Below are 16,280 nucleotides of genomic sequence, written 5' to 3'. Positions count from 1 at the left end.
ATATCAAATCTCCAAAATGTATACATTCTTCAAGACCCAACATAAACACTACTCTGCTTTCTCAAATGAAGAAACCATCCCTTCTTTTGAACAACCACATAATTTTATTTTCCTCATACAGTCCAACCACATCATTTTTTTGGTTGGTCTCTCTTTTAATTACGATATAACTGACAGACAACACTGTATTAATCCTAGGTGTATAATGTAACGATTTGACATCTGTACATAACGTGAAATATTCCCCACAACAAAACTAGTTAAATACATCATCTGATCATATCTCCTTTATTGCTCTTGTTTGTCTCATTTCCCTGCCTGTAAGGCAGAGATCACAATATAGCCATTTATAGGTTGAATATGATCCAACCACAATATTTTAAAAATTTGAATAATACTTTTTTGTAAAAAATGAGGCTATTTCACAAAAACCTAGACTCCTGAAAAGTCAGATCTGACAATTCTGAGTCTGAATTCCACACGAGAATTATCTACTACAGTAGAGCAGCAGCTCCCCATGTCAGTGTTTCCTTATTAGTCACCGTTCACACAGAGACTTTCTTTCACTCAATCAGGTTACCTTCCTGATCACAGCATGTACATTCTTTGAGGAAAGAACAATTCTAATTCAGCTACGCATGCTTGCGCTGCCTGTCGCACAGTAGGCATTTTAGAAATAAATATCTACTGAACAGCACAAAGCACAATAGGTTCCTTTCTTACCATTTCAGAAATGAGCAGAATTTCTGAAATTCTGAACTGACGTGCAGTCTTATACAACCACACAATCTATACCATGCTAATGTTAGCATTATTAATCCTTTCGGTAATACTGTTCCACTGCTTGCTTAAGGGCTAATCTGAGTCACTAAATTTACTGCCAAATTCAGAATTTCCCAATTGAACAACAGTCAAAAGACAAGCTCTTAAGTGACAAGGTGATACGAACACATTTAATTCTATGAAAAATATTTCTTGCTAGTAACAGTCTCAGGAATGCTGCTTTAAACAAATGCTTTGAATCGTTTTCAACAGCATACTTTTCCATAAGCAAAGCCCGTGAATTTAATCATACTAAAAATAAGATAGCATACAGACTCACCTGGAGAATAATCATAAAATGCAGGGTTGCGTCCACAGTCATCTGTAGATATTAACCTCCCAGGTGATTAGGGAATTCAGTGAATGTATTCCATTCACCTCTGGGCCAAGTAACTGAGGTTTTATTGAATTTCAAAAGTGAACTTTAACAAGACATTAAAAAAAAAAAAAAAGCTGGAGCTAGTTCTGAAAATGAGTCAACTGCCAGTATTGATCCAAGTGTGAGTAAGCGGCAAGTTTAAAGGCAATATGGCATCTTAATCTTAAAAGAGAAACAAAAACCTGCCAGTGATTATGAGGCAAAAAGAATGCTGAAAGTCATCACCACAGGTGGCAAAGCACATCAAAGCACAGAAGAACAGATGATGCTGTTCCAATAATCAGGCTTTTAATAGGACAGGGAAAATAATATGAGCATGGAGTAATCTCATGATGACAAGCAAAACCATGAAATATCTTAAATGTTTATTTTATAAAACTGACAGTGTTGAGCATTTCAGAGAATGTCACCACATAAGAAAATGGACATCCTCAATGAATAAAGAAATTCAATTTTAAAACAGTCTTCAGAAACCATACCTCTCTTAAAAATATTAAACTGAGTGTGGTGGGATTCTGAGGGAGAGGCAGGTTCACCTTAGACTTGGCTGTGGGCACAGCATCAACTCAATGCATCTGGAAAGGACACTAAGAGGGGCTATAAAGGCATTCAAGCTTCGGGATCTAGTGACTCTGCTCTGAGGCTTCTGCCTCAAATGAATAATCCAAAGGGAAACAATAACGCAGACAACACTATCCATAAAAACAGGAACACCCTGAATACACACTAGTATGGAAATGGCTGAATGACGACATACTTACACACAGAAACAGCACACGACAGCTGTGTGGTTTGCGTAACACTCAAGTGTTTGTCAGAAATCATTCTGGAGGAAGAAACACACAGAATGTCCCTGTGCTGCGCTCAGTCGGGTCTGATTCTTTGTGATCCCGCAGATGGCAGCCCGTCAGGCTCCTCTGTCCATGGGATTTTCCAAGCAGGAATACTGGAGTGGGTTGCCACTTCCTACTCCAGGAATCTGCCTAACCCAGGGATCAACTTGTGTCTCCTGCATTGGCAGGCGGCTTCTTTCCCACTGCACCACCTGGGAAGCCCCATACTGTATGTCATACATGATGGAAGAGAACAGCACTGTGATCACTGATAAGATGGTCCAGAACCTTGAGCCATTCTAAACTTCGCTTAGTCATTATACGCAACACCCATCAACATGTACTGCCTGAAACATGGGCACCAACTATATAATCCCATGTGGAAACACATGCCCATTATAATTGGAAGATGCACATAATTCTAACTTTAATCATTACGTTTATAATAAAAAGTTACTTAACTACTTGTTGTTATTGCTGTTTAGTCGCTAAGTTGTGTCTGACTCTTTCACAACCCAACGGACCACAGCCTGCCAGACTCCTCTGTTCGTAGGATTTCCCAGGCAAGAACACTGGAGCGGGTTGCCATTCCCTTCTCCAGGGGATCTTCTTGACTCAGAGATCAAACCCACACCTCCTGCATTGGCAGGCGAACTCTTTACCACTGAGCGACCAAGGAAGGCCTGCTTGCGGAGTTTTAAAATATCCAACTATTTCCATTCCCATGCCCAAACTCTTCTAAATTCTTCTCAGAACCACAAGATCTTAGAGCAAGAGAAATAGCTCCCTTTGCATATTTTAAATACAAGGAAACAAACACAGAGAGGTTTCATAATTCTTTCAAAATGAATTATTTGCTAGGACCAGACAGTAACTTTTCTACAGTTTTTTTCCCCCAAAATTACTGCTGCTAAAAAAAAGACCAACATGAGGGACTGTATATGGAAAAAAAGCATAGAAAAATGCAGTCAGAGCTTTCAGACTCATATCACACTTATAAAAATGTCTGGAGCTTTCTTCTCATAAAATTTTATAAAAATAATTGTCTTCTCAGAGTGAAAAAGGATAAAGGGGTGGTGGTGGGGAGAGGAGGAACCAGTCAGGGATGGAGCATCTATCTATGCCATCATAGATATCTCAGATAATTAACGACTGCCATTCTCAAGCCTGAGGGGTACTTTGTTCTGTCTGTAAGATTACACTCCACGAAACACAAAAATTAAAAAGAAAAAAAAAAAAATAGGTCCAGGCTCTCTTACCTGTACACAGAAGTCCATCTTTGTAGTAAAGTGCATACACTCTGGCACTGTGTCCAATTAAAGATGAGGTCTCAAAGGCTTCATGGTCCTCCAGTTGCTTCATTCTCAAAATAGCCTTCAAATAAACCTTCTTCCAGTGCAAAGCGTCCTGAACGGAATCATCTATCTGCCAGCCCAGACTCTTACAGGCGGCCTGCCACACCTCCGTACAGGCACTTATCACCTTATTCCACTGTTTAGAGACGAGGCAGCATGTGAGTAAAGTCTGAGGGTCAAGCCATTTTAACAAATAAAAACTGAGCTCCAGGGGAAGGAGTTTGAGGAAGTCCCGCTTGAGCAGAGTCTCCAGGTTATTGGAGAGGTGTCTGAGCTGGACTGCCCCACTCAGACTAATCAGGTGATCCAGAGTTTCATTTTTCTGCAAGTCCGTCAGAGAAAGAAATGTAACAGAAATGTTATCAAGCCATGTCTCAAAGTCCTTTCTCTCCATAAGGTTATGGAAAAATTTACCTGTGGCACATCAAAATATTGTATTAGTTCTGCTCAAAAAGACGGTTCAAGCAAGACTGCTAACAAATGAAGTATTAAAAATTAGTGCAAAAAACTGTTACAACTTTAGAGCTTAGTTACATTACAACTTTACACTTAATACATTGTATTTATCTGAAACAATTTCCATGCACATAGAAGAAAACATTTGAGAAAACATACTTTAACAAATCATGACCTCCAAAACAACTCAGTGAAGCTACTTTTGGTGCGTGCGCCTTGCGCCTTCTGAAGTCTAGCACATGCTACATGCATCTTCACAGTAAAAGATTTACAAAGTATTCATTCTTTATGAAACAGTGTATTCTGTATAATAGAACCCCCATCAAAATCATCATGACTCCATTTTCTTAAATACACTCTATTTGGGCAGGAAAATCACAAAAATAAGCACAAAGATGTGACCTCCCCAGAAAGTAAGTCTCTAGACCAGTAACTTGAGACATCAGTTACCAGGCTAGGTATAACCTGACCTGTTACAGGGATCACAGAACTGACTACTAGCTTTTGCAATAGATGCTTAGGCAAAAAGGTTTGGGGAAGAAAAATAAGTAGATGCAATGTTATATGGCTCAGGTGTTCCGGTTCTTCCACTTCCCTTATGGCACTGCCTGTTAGAACCTGAATCATCAAAAGCCTTATCTGGCCTTACATGGTCTGTTTTAATAGGGTTAATATGAGCTGGTGACATCTCTTAACCTCATGTGTCCCCAAGAGCCATGAGGGTCCTGGAGGTGTGCACAAATAAGACAAATTAGTCATCCTGATGCTTACAAGACGCACAAAGAAAGGTACCATTTCCTTCACTTAGCGCATGAGGAAGCTGCAGGTCAGAGAAGGTAAGTGATTTGCCTACAGCCAACAGTGCTATTAAAATAGCAACAGAACAGACAGGAAGCCAGTGCTCCCAAGGTCAGGACTCCTCCAGCTTCCATCAGGAGAATCACAGCCTGGTGGTAAGATCTGGGAGTCCCTCTGATTATACCATCTCCCCCTTTAGGCTAACTGGACCCCCCCTCAAAAAAAGACAAGTATCCATCAATCCATAATATGTCAAGGTGTCTACCCACTCTTCACAATGGGGACTAACTAATGGGAAGAGAAGAAAAAGTAAAGCAAATCAGTGAAAACCACCTTTCCCCAGATCAGCCATGTTGACTGATATTAGTGCCAGGCAATAGGTACATGGGTTTTTTGTTTTTAATTAGATTTTTATGTGTTGAAACATTTCAATGATTAAAAAAAAAACCTTTCCTTGTAATCTGACCAGTTTCCCATCATACTGTCATACTAATTTTAAAAGCTAATGTCCAAATTAAAGTGAAAGCGGAAAGTAAATTCATTTATCAGTTCAGTCGCTTAGTCGTGTCCAACTCTTTGCAACCCCATGGACAGAAGCACACCAGGCTTGCCTGTCCACCACCAACTCCCAGAGCTTGCTCGATCTCATGTTCATTGAGCTGATGAAGCCATCCAACCATCTCATCCTCTGTCGTCCCCTTCTCCTCCTGCTTTCAATCTTTCCCAGCATCAGGGTCTTCTCCAATGAGTCAGTTCTTCACTTCAGGTGGCCAAAGGATTGGAGCTTCAGCATCAGTCCTTCCAATGAATATTCAGGACTGATGTCCTTTAGGATCGACTGCCTGGATCTCCCTGCAGCCCAAAAGACTCTCAAGAGTCTTCTTCAACACCACAGTTCAAAAGTATGAATTCTTCAATGCTCAGTTTTCTTTATGGTCCAACTCTCACATCCATACATGACTACTGGAAAAACCAAAGCTTTGACTAGACGGACCTTTGTCGGCAAAGTAATGTCTCCGCTTTTTAATATGTTGTTTAGGTTGGCCATAGCTTTTCTTCCAAGGAGCAAGTGCCTTTTAATCTCATGGCTGCAGTCACTATCTGCAGTGATTTTGGAGCCCGAGAAAATAACGTCACTGTTTCCATTGTTTCCCCATCTATTTGCCATGAAGTGATGGGACGAGATGCCATGATCATTTATCTGGTTTACACAAATAGTCAGATCTCACTGTCCAACTTCATTAATATTAAGGTATGTAAAGACCATTTTCATTAATTTCCCAATATCAAATTTGGCAGGAACATTTGTTATCAGACAAAAAGCAGTTAAAGCAAACAACCTACTTCTAATCACATCATCTGGTGTCTAATGTTGTCGAATAGTGAATGGACTTTAAAATAAGGCTCAGGGTTTGGGCTAGGTAGGATTTATTAACTTTAGGATTTACTTCGCTGCCAAAAACTAATGAGTCCATGGCAAGCTAAATGAACTGAACACAAGATAACAAGTGTCCTGGGAATTTCTTGGTTGCCCACTGGTTAGGACTCTGCACGTTCACTGCCAGAGGGCCTGGGTTTGATCCCTGCTCAGGGAACTAAGGTCCCACGAGTTGCTTGGCACAGCAAAAAAAAAAAAAATAGCCACCAACAAGATTAACAGGCCTCCTGTTTCTGAATCCCAACAACCTTTTATCTGTAATATTTCTGGAAAAGCTTTACTTTAAAAAAATCATTCATAGCAAGACAAGAAAAAAGTTTCCGTGGACAGTCACAAAATGTCGCCAACAGCTAATTAATCCTGGCCAATTAAAAATACAACCAAAACATGTGCCCAGGAATCACCTTTTACCACGAAGAAGTGGGGAGAGGGGCTTCTTCTATCACATCTGCCCGGCCACACACACAAAGTATGCCACATACACATCTTAGGAATTCATTTGTGTACAATGAACTGTTACTTAAATGGACACAAGGCAAATTTATAATACCCACGAAAACAGTATCATTACCAAAGAACCAAGAGACATATACAGCACACCCAATCAGTGAACCCATGACACCACGGAGATTATGGGATGAGTTTACCATTGAGCACCTTAAAAAACCCAGGCATTTCTGAGATTTACACATATTCCTAACAAGAATTTTTCTTCCAGCTCTTAAAGACTGCCCTTTAAGCTACTGAACCCTTTATGGGAAGGTCCTATCCAGTTCTTCATCTCTCACTATCATGAAAAAGGCATCTTTTTAAAATAAAGTAGGACCCATTAGCTTTGCAGAATGCACTGGTTTTAAAAGAAATCAGCTTTTGTTTCTCTAAAAAATGAACTGACTCTGGAGAGAACTTTCTTAAGGTCGTAGGTCTAAACTGAACTCTTAGAGAGCCTCTAGGAATATCACGTACTGGCAGCACAAGGCCCCACAGGGAATACTTCAGGAAGTGAGAATTCAATTCAACCGAAGGAGGAGCTTTTAAAACATCAGAGCTTTCCAGTAATGGAACAGCTGCCTCCAGGGTGGTGAGCTTCCCATTACTGGGAATAGTCAAGGACAGCTAACTATAGAGGCGGACTGAGGTAAAGGAAAATGCTTTGAAGTCAGTCAAACCTTCCACAGATTCAGCCACTTCCTATGTGATCATGGACATACTCAACTAACTTCTGAGCTTCAGTTTTGTCATCTGTAAAATGGAAGCTAGCTCACCTTGAGCGCTGCACGAATCACAAACAGTAGCGACAAGCTTAGAACACAGCCCAGCAGGGTAACTCAAATGGCACTTTTTGTTAGTTTTATTACTATCAGTACCTAGCAGGAAAGCTCCAGTAACATCCCCTTCAAACCTAGCACATTACCAGTTTCTCTTTTTGGTCCGTCCCCCACTCCCCACTCCTGTTTCTCTTGAAACGGATTAAAATATACAGGAAGAAAAGAAAAACCTCAGGTGCTCAAACTTACTGGGAATTTTTTATAATTAAGGGCAGTTACTGACATGAGGCTGATTTCCCAGGAGAGGCATTCTCTTTCCACCCTCTCCACACTCTAGGGTGTCCTATCCTTCCCCGCCGCCCTCCCCCCCCCCCCCACAACTTCAGACTAAACATAAAACTTGCCCTTTTGCCCTCAGTGTTAACAATCACAAAGCTCTGAAACAGACAGATGTGAAAAGATTCCTAAACTGGGAGATGGGAGACGTGGGTTTGGTCTCTGGTTCTGCTATTGACTCCCTACGTTCCCTCAGGTAACTCATCTTTGTACTGGTTTGAAACAGTACAGTACTACTCATAGGTGTTACCTCACATGACTTTCACGACCTTGTGGAAGGTATGAGAACTGCCCTTAATAAATGAAGAAATTTATGGCCCCCAAAGTGGAGTGACTTTCCCTGGGTCTCACAGGAAGGAGCAGGAACAACATCTTGCCCAGCCCCAACCATTCTCGAAGAAGCAAAACAAAACTTATACTTCCAGGTCTTACTAAAGATAGAACATTCTTGACTGAACATGAGAATGCCCTTTACCTCTCCTCTCTCAGGACCTGGCCTAATCAAGAGAGAAAACAAGACATTTGCTATCTTTGGGAGGGAGGCTTCATCTTCCCTCTCTTTTCTTATCAAGCACAACCAGGGATAAAGAAAACAGAGGCTCTGAGCTTATCTAAATACACTTATGTATACATAAAATATCTTTTGAATATTCAATAAGCTGGTTAATACTGGTTGTTTCCAGAGAATACTGGAGGGTTGAGGAATAGGAGTGAAGGTCCCTTTATGAATTTAAGACCCTATGAATATCTGATCTGTTTATATACACCGTCAGTTTTAAGATGAATTTTTAAAAGCTTCGAAGGAATACAAACAGGGTTTCTAAAAGGGCTTTGCAACCCCACTTGTTGCTGGGTGACCCTGGGCAAATCACTTCACCTATCCAAGCCCAACTTCCTCACTGGTGAAAGGTAACCACTAACAGCATTATCTACAAGCGTTTTTACAAGGAATAAACGGGACAATGCACATAAGACGTTTAGCACAGTATCCGCACAGTGGAAGCCTACAAGAAATGCTGGTTACCATTATTCAGCATTAACCTTGCTATCTTTATTGCAAGCAGCACTCCACATACACACCCGTCTCCATGGCATACCCACAATTATGGCGCAGTCCCTCACATTAGTACAGCGCTTTGTACTTCATAAACCGCCTCTCCATACTGCTTCATCCTTCAAACTCATTAACAGCCCTGGGACATCATGGTTAACTCATTTCGCAGCTAAGGAAACTGAGGCTCCAGGAGGCAATCACTCAATTCTCCCATCTCTAAATCAACTCCAGATCCCTTCAACCCGCTCGCCGCTCCCAGGTCCCCTACTCCCGGAGCCGTGTTCCGCGCGGCACTGACCTGAGCGAGCGCCCCGGGGCCCGGGACCTCGCGCCGGGCTCACACCAACTAGGCGCGCTCGGGCCGCCAGAGCCTCGCAGCGGCCGGGTCCGCTCCGCAGCCATGGCGCCTGCAGCGAGAGAAAGGCAAACAGCCCGAGGAGCGGCGAGTCAACAGAGGCGCGGGCGCCAAACAACCCCCTCCGCGACCCGGCCCCGCCTAGTACACAGACCTGGACCGGCGGCCGCCGCTCCGGGTCCGCAGCCTCACAGGGGAGCGGCTTCCGGTGTTGCCTGCGTCATCTCCGCGCGTCCCTCCACCCGCGGCGCCCAGCGGACGCGGCTGCACTTCCGGCCCCGCCTTGAAGCGGAAGTGGGAGGGCAGAGGGGCGTAGAGGGAAACGGAGCACGCGCCGGACCCCTTAGTCCTGTGGCACCTGGGCGGAAGTTTACTTCCGAGCGGTATAAACAAATTAGCCAGTGAATTTATGTCCGTCACCCAATCTGATCTTGCACCGACTGTGCGACACTTTTCCTTATTATGCTCACTTTACGAGGAGAGAGGGACTATAAAAGACGTGTCCAAAGAGCAGCTGCTCATATGACCGACAGTCGTATGTGCAGTTAGTGATATGGCAGAGCGAAGGCTCCATGTGTCCGGAGTACTTCTAGGGCACTGAACACGCAGGAAATAAAAAGTTGATTCTTTGTGGTGGTGGAAACTAAGTATGGAGTTCAGAAAGTCAGGTGTTAAGCTGGTTTGGTTTGGTAGACAACAGGAAGACAGAACTTCTTTTTAAATTTTTATTTATTTATTTGGCTGCTCTGGGTCTTAGTTGTAGCATGTGGGATCTAGCTCCCTGACCAGGGATCGAACCTGGGCCCCCTGCACTGGGAGCTCAGAGTCTTAGCCACTGGACCACCAGGGAATTCCCAGGAAGACAGAACTTCTAAGCCAGAGGGTGACTGATGATGATATTACAGGAAAATTTAGGAAGACAGGGGTTGACATGTCAGATTGGGTGAGCTTTATGAAAGAGAAGGCAGTGCTAAGTCAATCAAGAAAACCAGGCACTCCTATTTGCAGCAAATGATCTCAACCCTAATACCGTAAGTTTGCTGAATCGAACTGAAAATTCTAGATGGAGCGGGCTTCAGTTCAGTTCAGTCGGTCAGTCGTGTCCGACTCTTTGCGACCCCATGAATTGCAGCACACCAGGCCTCCCTGTCCATCATCTCCTGGAGTTCACTCAGACTCACGTCCATCGAGTCCGTGATGCCATCCAGCCATCTCATCCTCTGTCGTCCCCTTCTCCTCCTGCCCCCAATCCCGCCCAGCATCAGAGTCTTTTCCAGTGAGTCAACTCTTCGCATGAAGTGGCCAAAGTACTGGAGCTTCAGCTTTAGCATCATTCCTTCCAAAGAAATCCCAGGGCTGATCTCCTTCAGAATGGACCAGTTGGATCTCCTTGCAGTCCAGGGACTCTCAAGAGTCTTCTCCAACACCACAGTTCAAAAGCATCAATTCTTTGGCGCTCAGCCTTCTTCACAGTCCAACTCTCACATCCATACATGACCACTGGAAAAACCATAGCCTTGACTAGACGGACCTTAGTTGGCAAAGTAATGTCTCTGCTTTTGAATATACTATCCAGGTTGCTCATAAATTTTCTTCCAAGGAGTAAGCGTCTTTTAATTTCATGGCTGCAGTCACCATCTGCAGTGATTTTGGAGCCCCCCAAAATAAAGTCTGACACTGTTTCTACTGTTTCCCCATCTATTTCTCATGAAGTGATGGGACCAGATGCCATGATCTTCTTTTTCTGAATGTTGAGCTTGAAGCCAACTTTTTCACTCTCCTCTTTCACTTTCATCAAGAGGGTTTTTAGCTCCTCTTCACTTTTTGCCATAAGGGTGGTGTCATCTGCATATCTGAGGTTATTGGTATTTCTCCCAGCAATCTTGATTCCAGCTTGTGTTTCTTCCAGTCCAGCATTTCTCAAAATGTACTCTGCATGTAAGTTAAATAAGCAGGGTGACAATATACAGCCTTGATGTACTCCTTTTCCTATTTGGAACCAGTCTGTTGTTCCATGTCCACTTCTAACTCTTGCTTCCTGACCTGCATACAGATTTCTCAAGAGGCAGGTCAGGTGGTCTGGTATTCCCATCTCTTTCAGAATTTTCCACAGTGTATTGTGATCCACACAGTCAAAGGCTTTGGCATAGTCAATACAGCAGAAATAGATGTTTTTCTGGAACTCTCTTGCCTTTTCAATGATTCAGCGGATGTTGCAATTTGATCTCTGGTTCCTCTGCCTTTTCTAAAACCAGCTTGAACATCAGGGAGTTCACAGTTCACGTATTGCTGAAGCCTGGCTTGGAGAATTTTGAGCATTACTTTACTAGCATGTGAGATAAGTGCAATTGTGCGGTAGTTTGAGCAGTCTTTGGCATTGCCTTTCTTTGGAACTGGAATGAAAACTGACCTTTTCCAGTCCTGTGGCCACTGCTGAGTTTTCCAAATTTGCTGGCATATTGAGTGCAGCACTTTCACAGCATCATCTTTCAGGATTTGAAACAGCTCAACTGGAATTCCATCACCTCCACTAGCTTTGTTCATAGTGATGCTTTCTAAGGCCCACTTGACTTCACATTCCAAGATGTCTGGCTCTAGATTAGTGATCACATCATCATGATATCTGGGTCATGAAGATTTTTTTTGTAGAGACAATATTGTTTGAACCTCTCATGGACAAAGAAACCAAACTGTCTCAGTTTAAGTCCAGAGGATATCCAGGAGCAAAATTTATGGCTCATTAAAAAATGTAAATTGCAAAATGGAATTTGTAATTAGTGAAATCCAAGACCTATGTAATCATTCAATTTTGTATATGTAAAAAAATTCTCATTAGAATTTTTTTAGGATATATATTCCCCACTTTGTAAAAAGTCTCCAAGAATCCACACTGATTGGTGAGAAAACATAGCCAGCTTTAAAATGCAATGAATTATTCCTAGGCAAATAACTACAAAAACTGCTATGAATGGCAGGCAGGAAGATCAACATGCAAAAAGAGAAACATGAAATAGCCTGGCATAGGAACAGAAGGCTCAGTGCAACTGTTTGTGACAGGAACATAAAAATATGCTGGATGTTGTTTCTTTCTTTCTTTAATAAACTTGCTGATCAAATGGTATTTGGAGTACTTTCTACACATAGAGACAATAGAAAAATTGCAAACATCAAATGCTTAGTTTTTCCATTTCAGGCTAAAATGGATTACGGGTTATTTTCTCTTCTGAGATAAAGTTGCCTGGGAGAGGTAGATGGATGACATAACTGATTTAAGAACAATCTTACATGGCCTATACTAGGAATTCAGAATCCTTCCTGGTGAGACATGTATCAAACTACACCATAAGTTTCTTTGGGTAGAAAAAATGCACCCACCAGGGATGACAAGCATCCGTTGATGTTTAACACATTTCTTGCACATGCACGTACCAGCAAGCAGAGACTACTCTGTTTAGTTTCTTGAGATAGACTCCCTGTGTGATGATGCTATGGAGACACATGTGTGAACTGTTCTTTCAACTCCCACACATACTTCACCAGGAACTCCATATAAAGACAAGGGGTCAGCTTCAAGAGGTACACAAGGTTGGAAGCATTTGAAGAGATTTGCTTTCTATTCTTTGTTCTGGATTCCCTCTAGCTGTAACATGATCAGCACTTGCTCTCCTATAGAGCTAGAAGGTATTCTGGGACAAAAGCCCAGGTTGATTGACAAGAAACCTTATCCTGAAGGTCTCAGGCACGAGGTACTGTACTTCAACTGCTGTTAGAATGAGTGATCCTGAGTTACATTTGGACACACTTTGGCATCTGGGCTCAATAATTTCCAAAGCCCCCAGATTGTTCACAGACAGCATGCAGGTAAGTTTCTTATAATCTTTGTAGCATTTTGTATCTACTAGAAAGCTTTTGAGTAGGCTGAAGTTTCTTCTTTGTGCAAATCATCAGATGAACTGAAAAAAAAAAAAAAACCAGAAAGGAGTTCAGATTGTAATTGTGGGAATTTGTTTTGCTTTGTTGTATTTTTCTTATTAAAAAGACATGGGAAAGTAAAAGATGGACTTCAGGAGTTTCTAGTGGTTAAGAGTGAGCTTTGAAACTGACAGATCTGAGTTCCTATCACGGCCCTATCTCACCCTCTTCTTGCTCACTGAATGATCTTGAGCAAATGCCTAAACCACATGGATGCTCAGTTTAAGTCTGAAGATAACCTATCTGAAAGGGATGTTAGCAAGACTGAAAGAGTTAAGCCACGTAAAGTGTTTAGCGCAGGGCCTGGCTCACAGCCAGTGCTCAATACGACGTTAAGTGTCACTATGGGAGTCTTTATTGATTGAAGCTCCGGTGAACAGAGACTGAATTCTTCTGATGTCTCTGGCTCTGTTATATAGCAGTACTACATCGTATATGTTCTTCCAGATGGAAAGTTTCCATCTCCTTTAATGAGATGGAATAAGCTTGGCCTCAGATACGTCCTAGACCTCGGATAAGGTGCTTTGCAGATTGTCCATGTTTAAAGACATGTCAGAAAGATTAGGGGACCCTGTCAAAACAGATAATGTCAGAATTGTCAGGATTGAAAACTCTCACTAGAAGAATGTAAGTGGTTGATCCTAGCCATTGTGCAGTGGTTAACAAGAGCTGCCGCGCCATTGACAAATAGCCCTGGACCTTTGTAATCAGAGAAGAAACTGACCCAAGCACATTGGTTCTGGAAAGGACTGTCATATATTTTCCTGTAAGTTTTTAGCCTAATGATACCAATTGTTACTTCATATTCAGGTGTCTACGTCTGATTCCTCTTTGTTTCCCCAGTGTCTAACACAGGTGCCTTGAACGTAGTAAGTAGGGTTTCATCCAAGCAAGAAAAGAGCCAGCATTTTGTTCAGTTTCCACTTTGTGCTAAATACTGGTCTCAGTAGTACTGGAGGAGAGAGAGGCATGATGTCCAGCGGACCAAGATCTAGTGAGAGAGACAGGGAACAGAAACACTAGTAATAAACACTTAAAATAGTGTGCTGTTAAGTGCTTTCAGAGGTACGCATGGTATTCCGGGGGCATACACACAGAAATGGGGATGAAGCTTTTATGAATGAATGTGTTCTTCCATCTAGGTGACTTTCTGCAGACTTCGGACTCACCAGTGGTGTTTCATCCTGTTTAATGTTATTCTGTTTCATGCCGTGCTTTTGGGGGCTGATTTTGTGGAAGAATATTTTCTGCCTGCTTTGCCTTATGTAGATATGAAAATTCTTGAAACTAAGGATAAGGCAAGAAAATTGAGCACGGAGCCCTTGAGAAGCAATCTTTCCAAATACTATATTCTGAGCCAGTCAGAGGTGTGTAAAGAGAAGAGCATATTTTTGCTCTCCCTTATATTTAGTAGCCCAGAAAATGGAACAAGGCGGGATCTCATCAGGAAAACCTGGGGTAACGTGACCAGTGTCCGAGGGCACCCCACTCTCACACTATTTGCTTTGGGAATGCCTGTTTTGGTAACCACTCAGCAAGAGATAGACAGAGAGTCCCAAAAGAATAATGACATAATTGAAGGCATCTTCTTGGACAGTGCTGAGAACCAGACGCTGAAGATTATCGCCATGACGCAGTGGGCTGTGGCTTTCTGCCCTAATGCCCTATTTGTCCTGAAGGTTGATGAAGGGATGTTTGTCGATATACCAAGCTTGGTGGACTATCTTCTCAATCTGAAAGAACACCTTAAAGATATCTATGTTGGAAGAGTTATCCATCAGGATACGCCCAACAGAGACCCTAATAGCCAAGAATTTGTCCCTTTCAGTGAGTACCCAGAAAAGTACTACCCAGATTACTGCAGCAGGGAGGCCTTTGTTATATCCCAAGATGTGGCTCGGATGATGTATGTAGTTTTCAAAGAAGTACCCATTAAAGTGCCTGCTGATGTGTTCGTAGGAATCTGTGCTAAGTCCATCGGCCTTATACCCATCCACAGTTCAAGGTTTTCTGGGAAAAGGCACATCAGATACAACAGATGTTGCTATAAGTTCATTTTCACATCCTCAGAAACTACAGATGCTGAAATGCCCCAGGCATGGGAGGAAATTAACAGTGGAAAAGAATGTACGCTGCTTGAAACCTATTATGGGCTTGTTTCCTGCAAACTTCTGACCTATCTTGACAGCTTTAAACGCTTTCACATGGGTACTGTAAAAAATAATGCCATGTCTTATGATGATTAGGGTTTCTTTGTTTTTCTTCAAAGTGTGTTCTTTTAAAACTACCTCCAACCATGTTACGGAAAATGCCCCTCCTTCCTTGTGTTTTTATGTAGTTTCTCTGAATCTTTCATTGTACTCAGCAAGTTGCAAAGTGTCTTATTGCTCTGATGTACTCCACTGAATTGAGATCTCATCTTAAGAAATTTAAATTGGTGTAACGTGATTCTCTTTGAAATAAAACCTTCTTTCTAGAAAGGAGAGGACATAAACTTGAATTGCAACTCAGAAGTCTTGTTCCGCGTTTATAATCACTGGGTTTCTAAGAATCACGTTCTGAAAAAAAAAAAAAAAAAAGAATCACGTTCTGTGGAACTGCCATGACTCCAGGGGCCACAGCAGTGACTGACCTTTTAGAATGCTCAGAAGTAAAGAAAACAGTAAGTGAGGACTTTTAACAAAATGCTCATCTTGTCTGCAAGCAGGAAACATTTTTCATAATCTGCATGGTGGGATCACATTTAAAAGTTTTAGCTACCTAGTATATATTAACTTGGAGAAGGAAATGGCACCCCACTCCAGTATTCTTGCCTGGAGAACCCCGTGGACAGAGAAGCCTGGTGGGCTACAGTCCATGGGGTCGCACACAGTTGGACACGACTGAAGCGACTTAGCATGCATGCATGCATTGGAGAAGGAAATGGCAACCCACTCCACTGTTCTTGCCCAGAGAATCCCAGGGATGGGGGAGCCTGGTGGGTTGGTTAAACAATTTCCATCAAGTCCTAATTAGGCAGTGTTTTACAAATGGGATGCAACAAATACACACGTTACGTAGACACTCTATTGGGCTTCCCTGCGTGGTTCAGTGGTACAGAATCTGCCTGCCACTGCAGGAGACAGGAGTTTCATCCTGCGTTGGGAAGAATCCTTGAAGAAGGAAATAGCAACCCACTCTAGTCTTCTTGCCTGGGAAATCCCATGGACAGAGG

The 16,280-nt window shown here is 42.4% G+C and overlaps 2 protein-coding genes across 6 annotated transcripts in view; one reads left to right on the top strand and one right to left on the bottom strand.

Moving 5' to 3' along the window:
* FBXW2 (F-box and WD repeat domain containing 2) overlaps window positions 1-9,384 on the bottom strand; it is a 29,936-nt gene extending 20,552 nt beyond the window's left edge. Inside the window, exons 1-3 of one of the 5 annotated variants that reach the window (XM_069575268.1) lie at window positions 9,249-9,384; window positions 9,038-9,146; window positions 3,294-3,803 (exon numbers count right to left, since the gene is read on the bottom strand). In XM_069575268.1, the coding sequence (XP_069431369.1) occupies window positions 3,294-3,783 (490 nt within the window). In that variant the 5' untranslated portion in view covers window positions 3,784-3,803; window positions 9,038-9,146; window positions 9,249-9,384. Of the gene's footprint in view, window positions 1-3,293; window positions 3,804-8,782; window positions 9,147-9,248 lie in introns of all 5 variants that reach the window. The other 4 variants (XM_069575269.1, XM_069575267.1, XM_069575270.1 and 1 more) reach the window with 4 other exon arrangements.
* Window positions 9,385-12,949: 3,565 nt separating this feature from the next.
* B3GALT9 (beta-1,3-galactosyltransferase 9) lies at window positions 12,950-15,360 on the top strand. Its single transcript, XM_069579335.1, has 2 exons — window positions 12,950-12,955; window positions 14,209-15,360. Exons 1-2 carry the CDS (start codon window positions 12,950-12,952, stop codon window positions 15,310-15,312), a joined length of 1,110 nt encoding a protein of 369 aa, XP_069435436.1. The 3' UTR covers window positions 15,313-15,360.
* The last annotated feature ends 920 nt before the right edge of the window (window positions 15,361-16,280 follow it).

The sequence above is a fragment of the Ovis canadensis genome, chromosome 2, assembly GCF_042477335.2.
Source record: "Ovis canadensis isolate MfBH-ARS-UI-01 breed Bighorn chromosome 2, ARS-UI_OviCan_v2, whole genome shotgun sequence".
NCBI classification, from domain to species: domain Eukaryota; kingdom Metazoa; phylum Chordata; class Mammalia; order Artiodactyla; family Bovidae; genus Ovis; species Ovis canadensis.
Note: the sequence above shows the minus strand (reverse complement) of the source record. Positions and strands in the feature narration are given on the sequence as shown.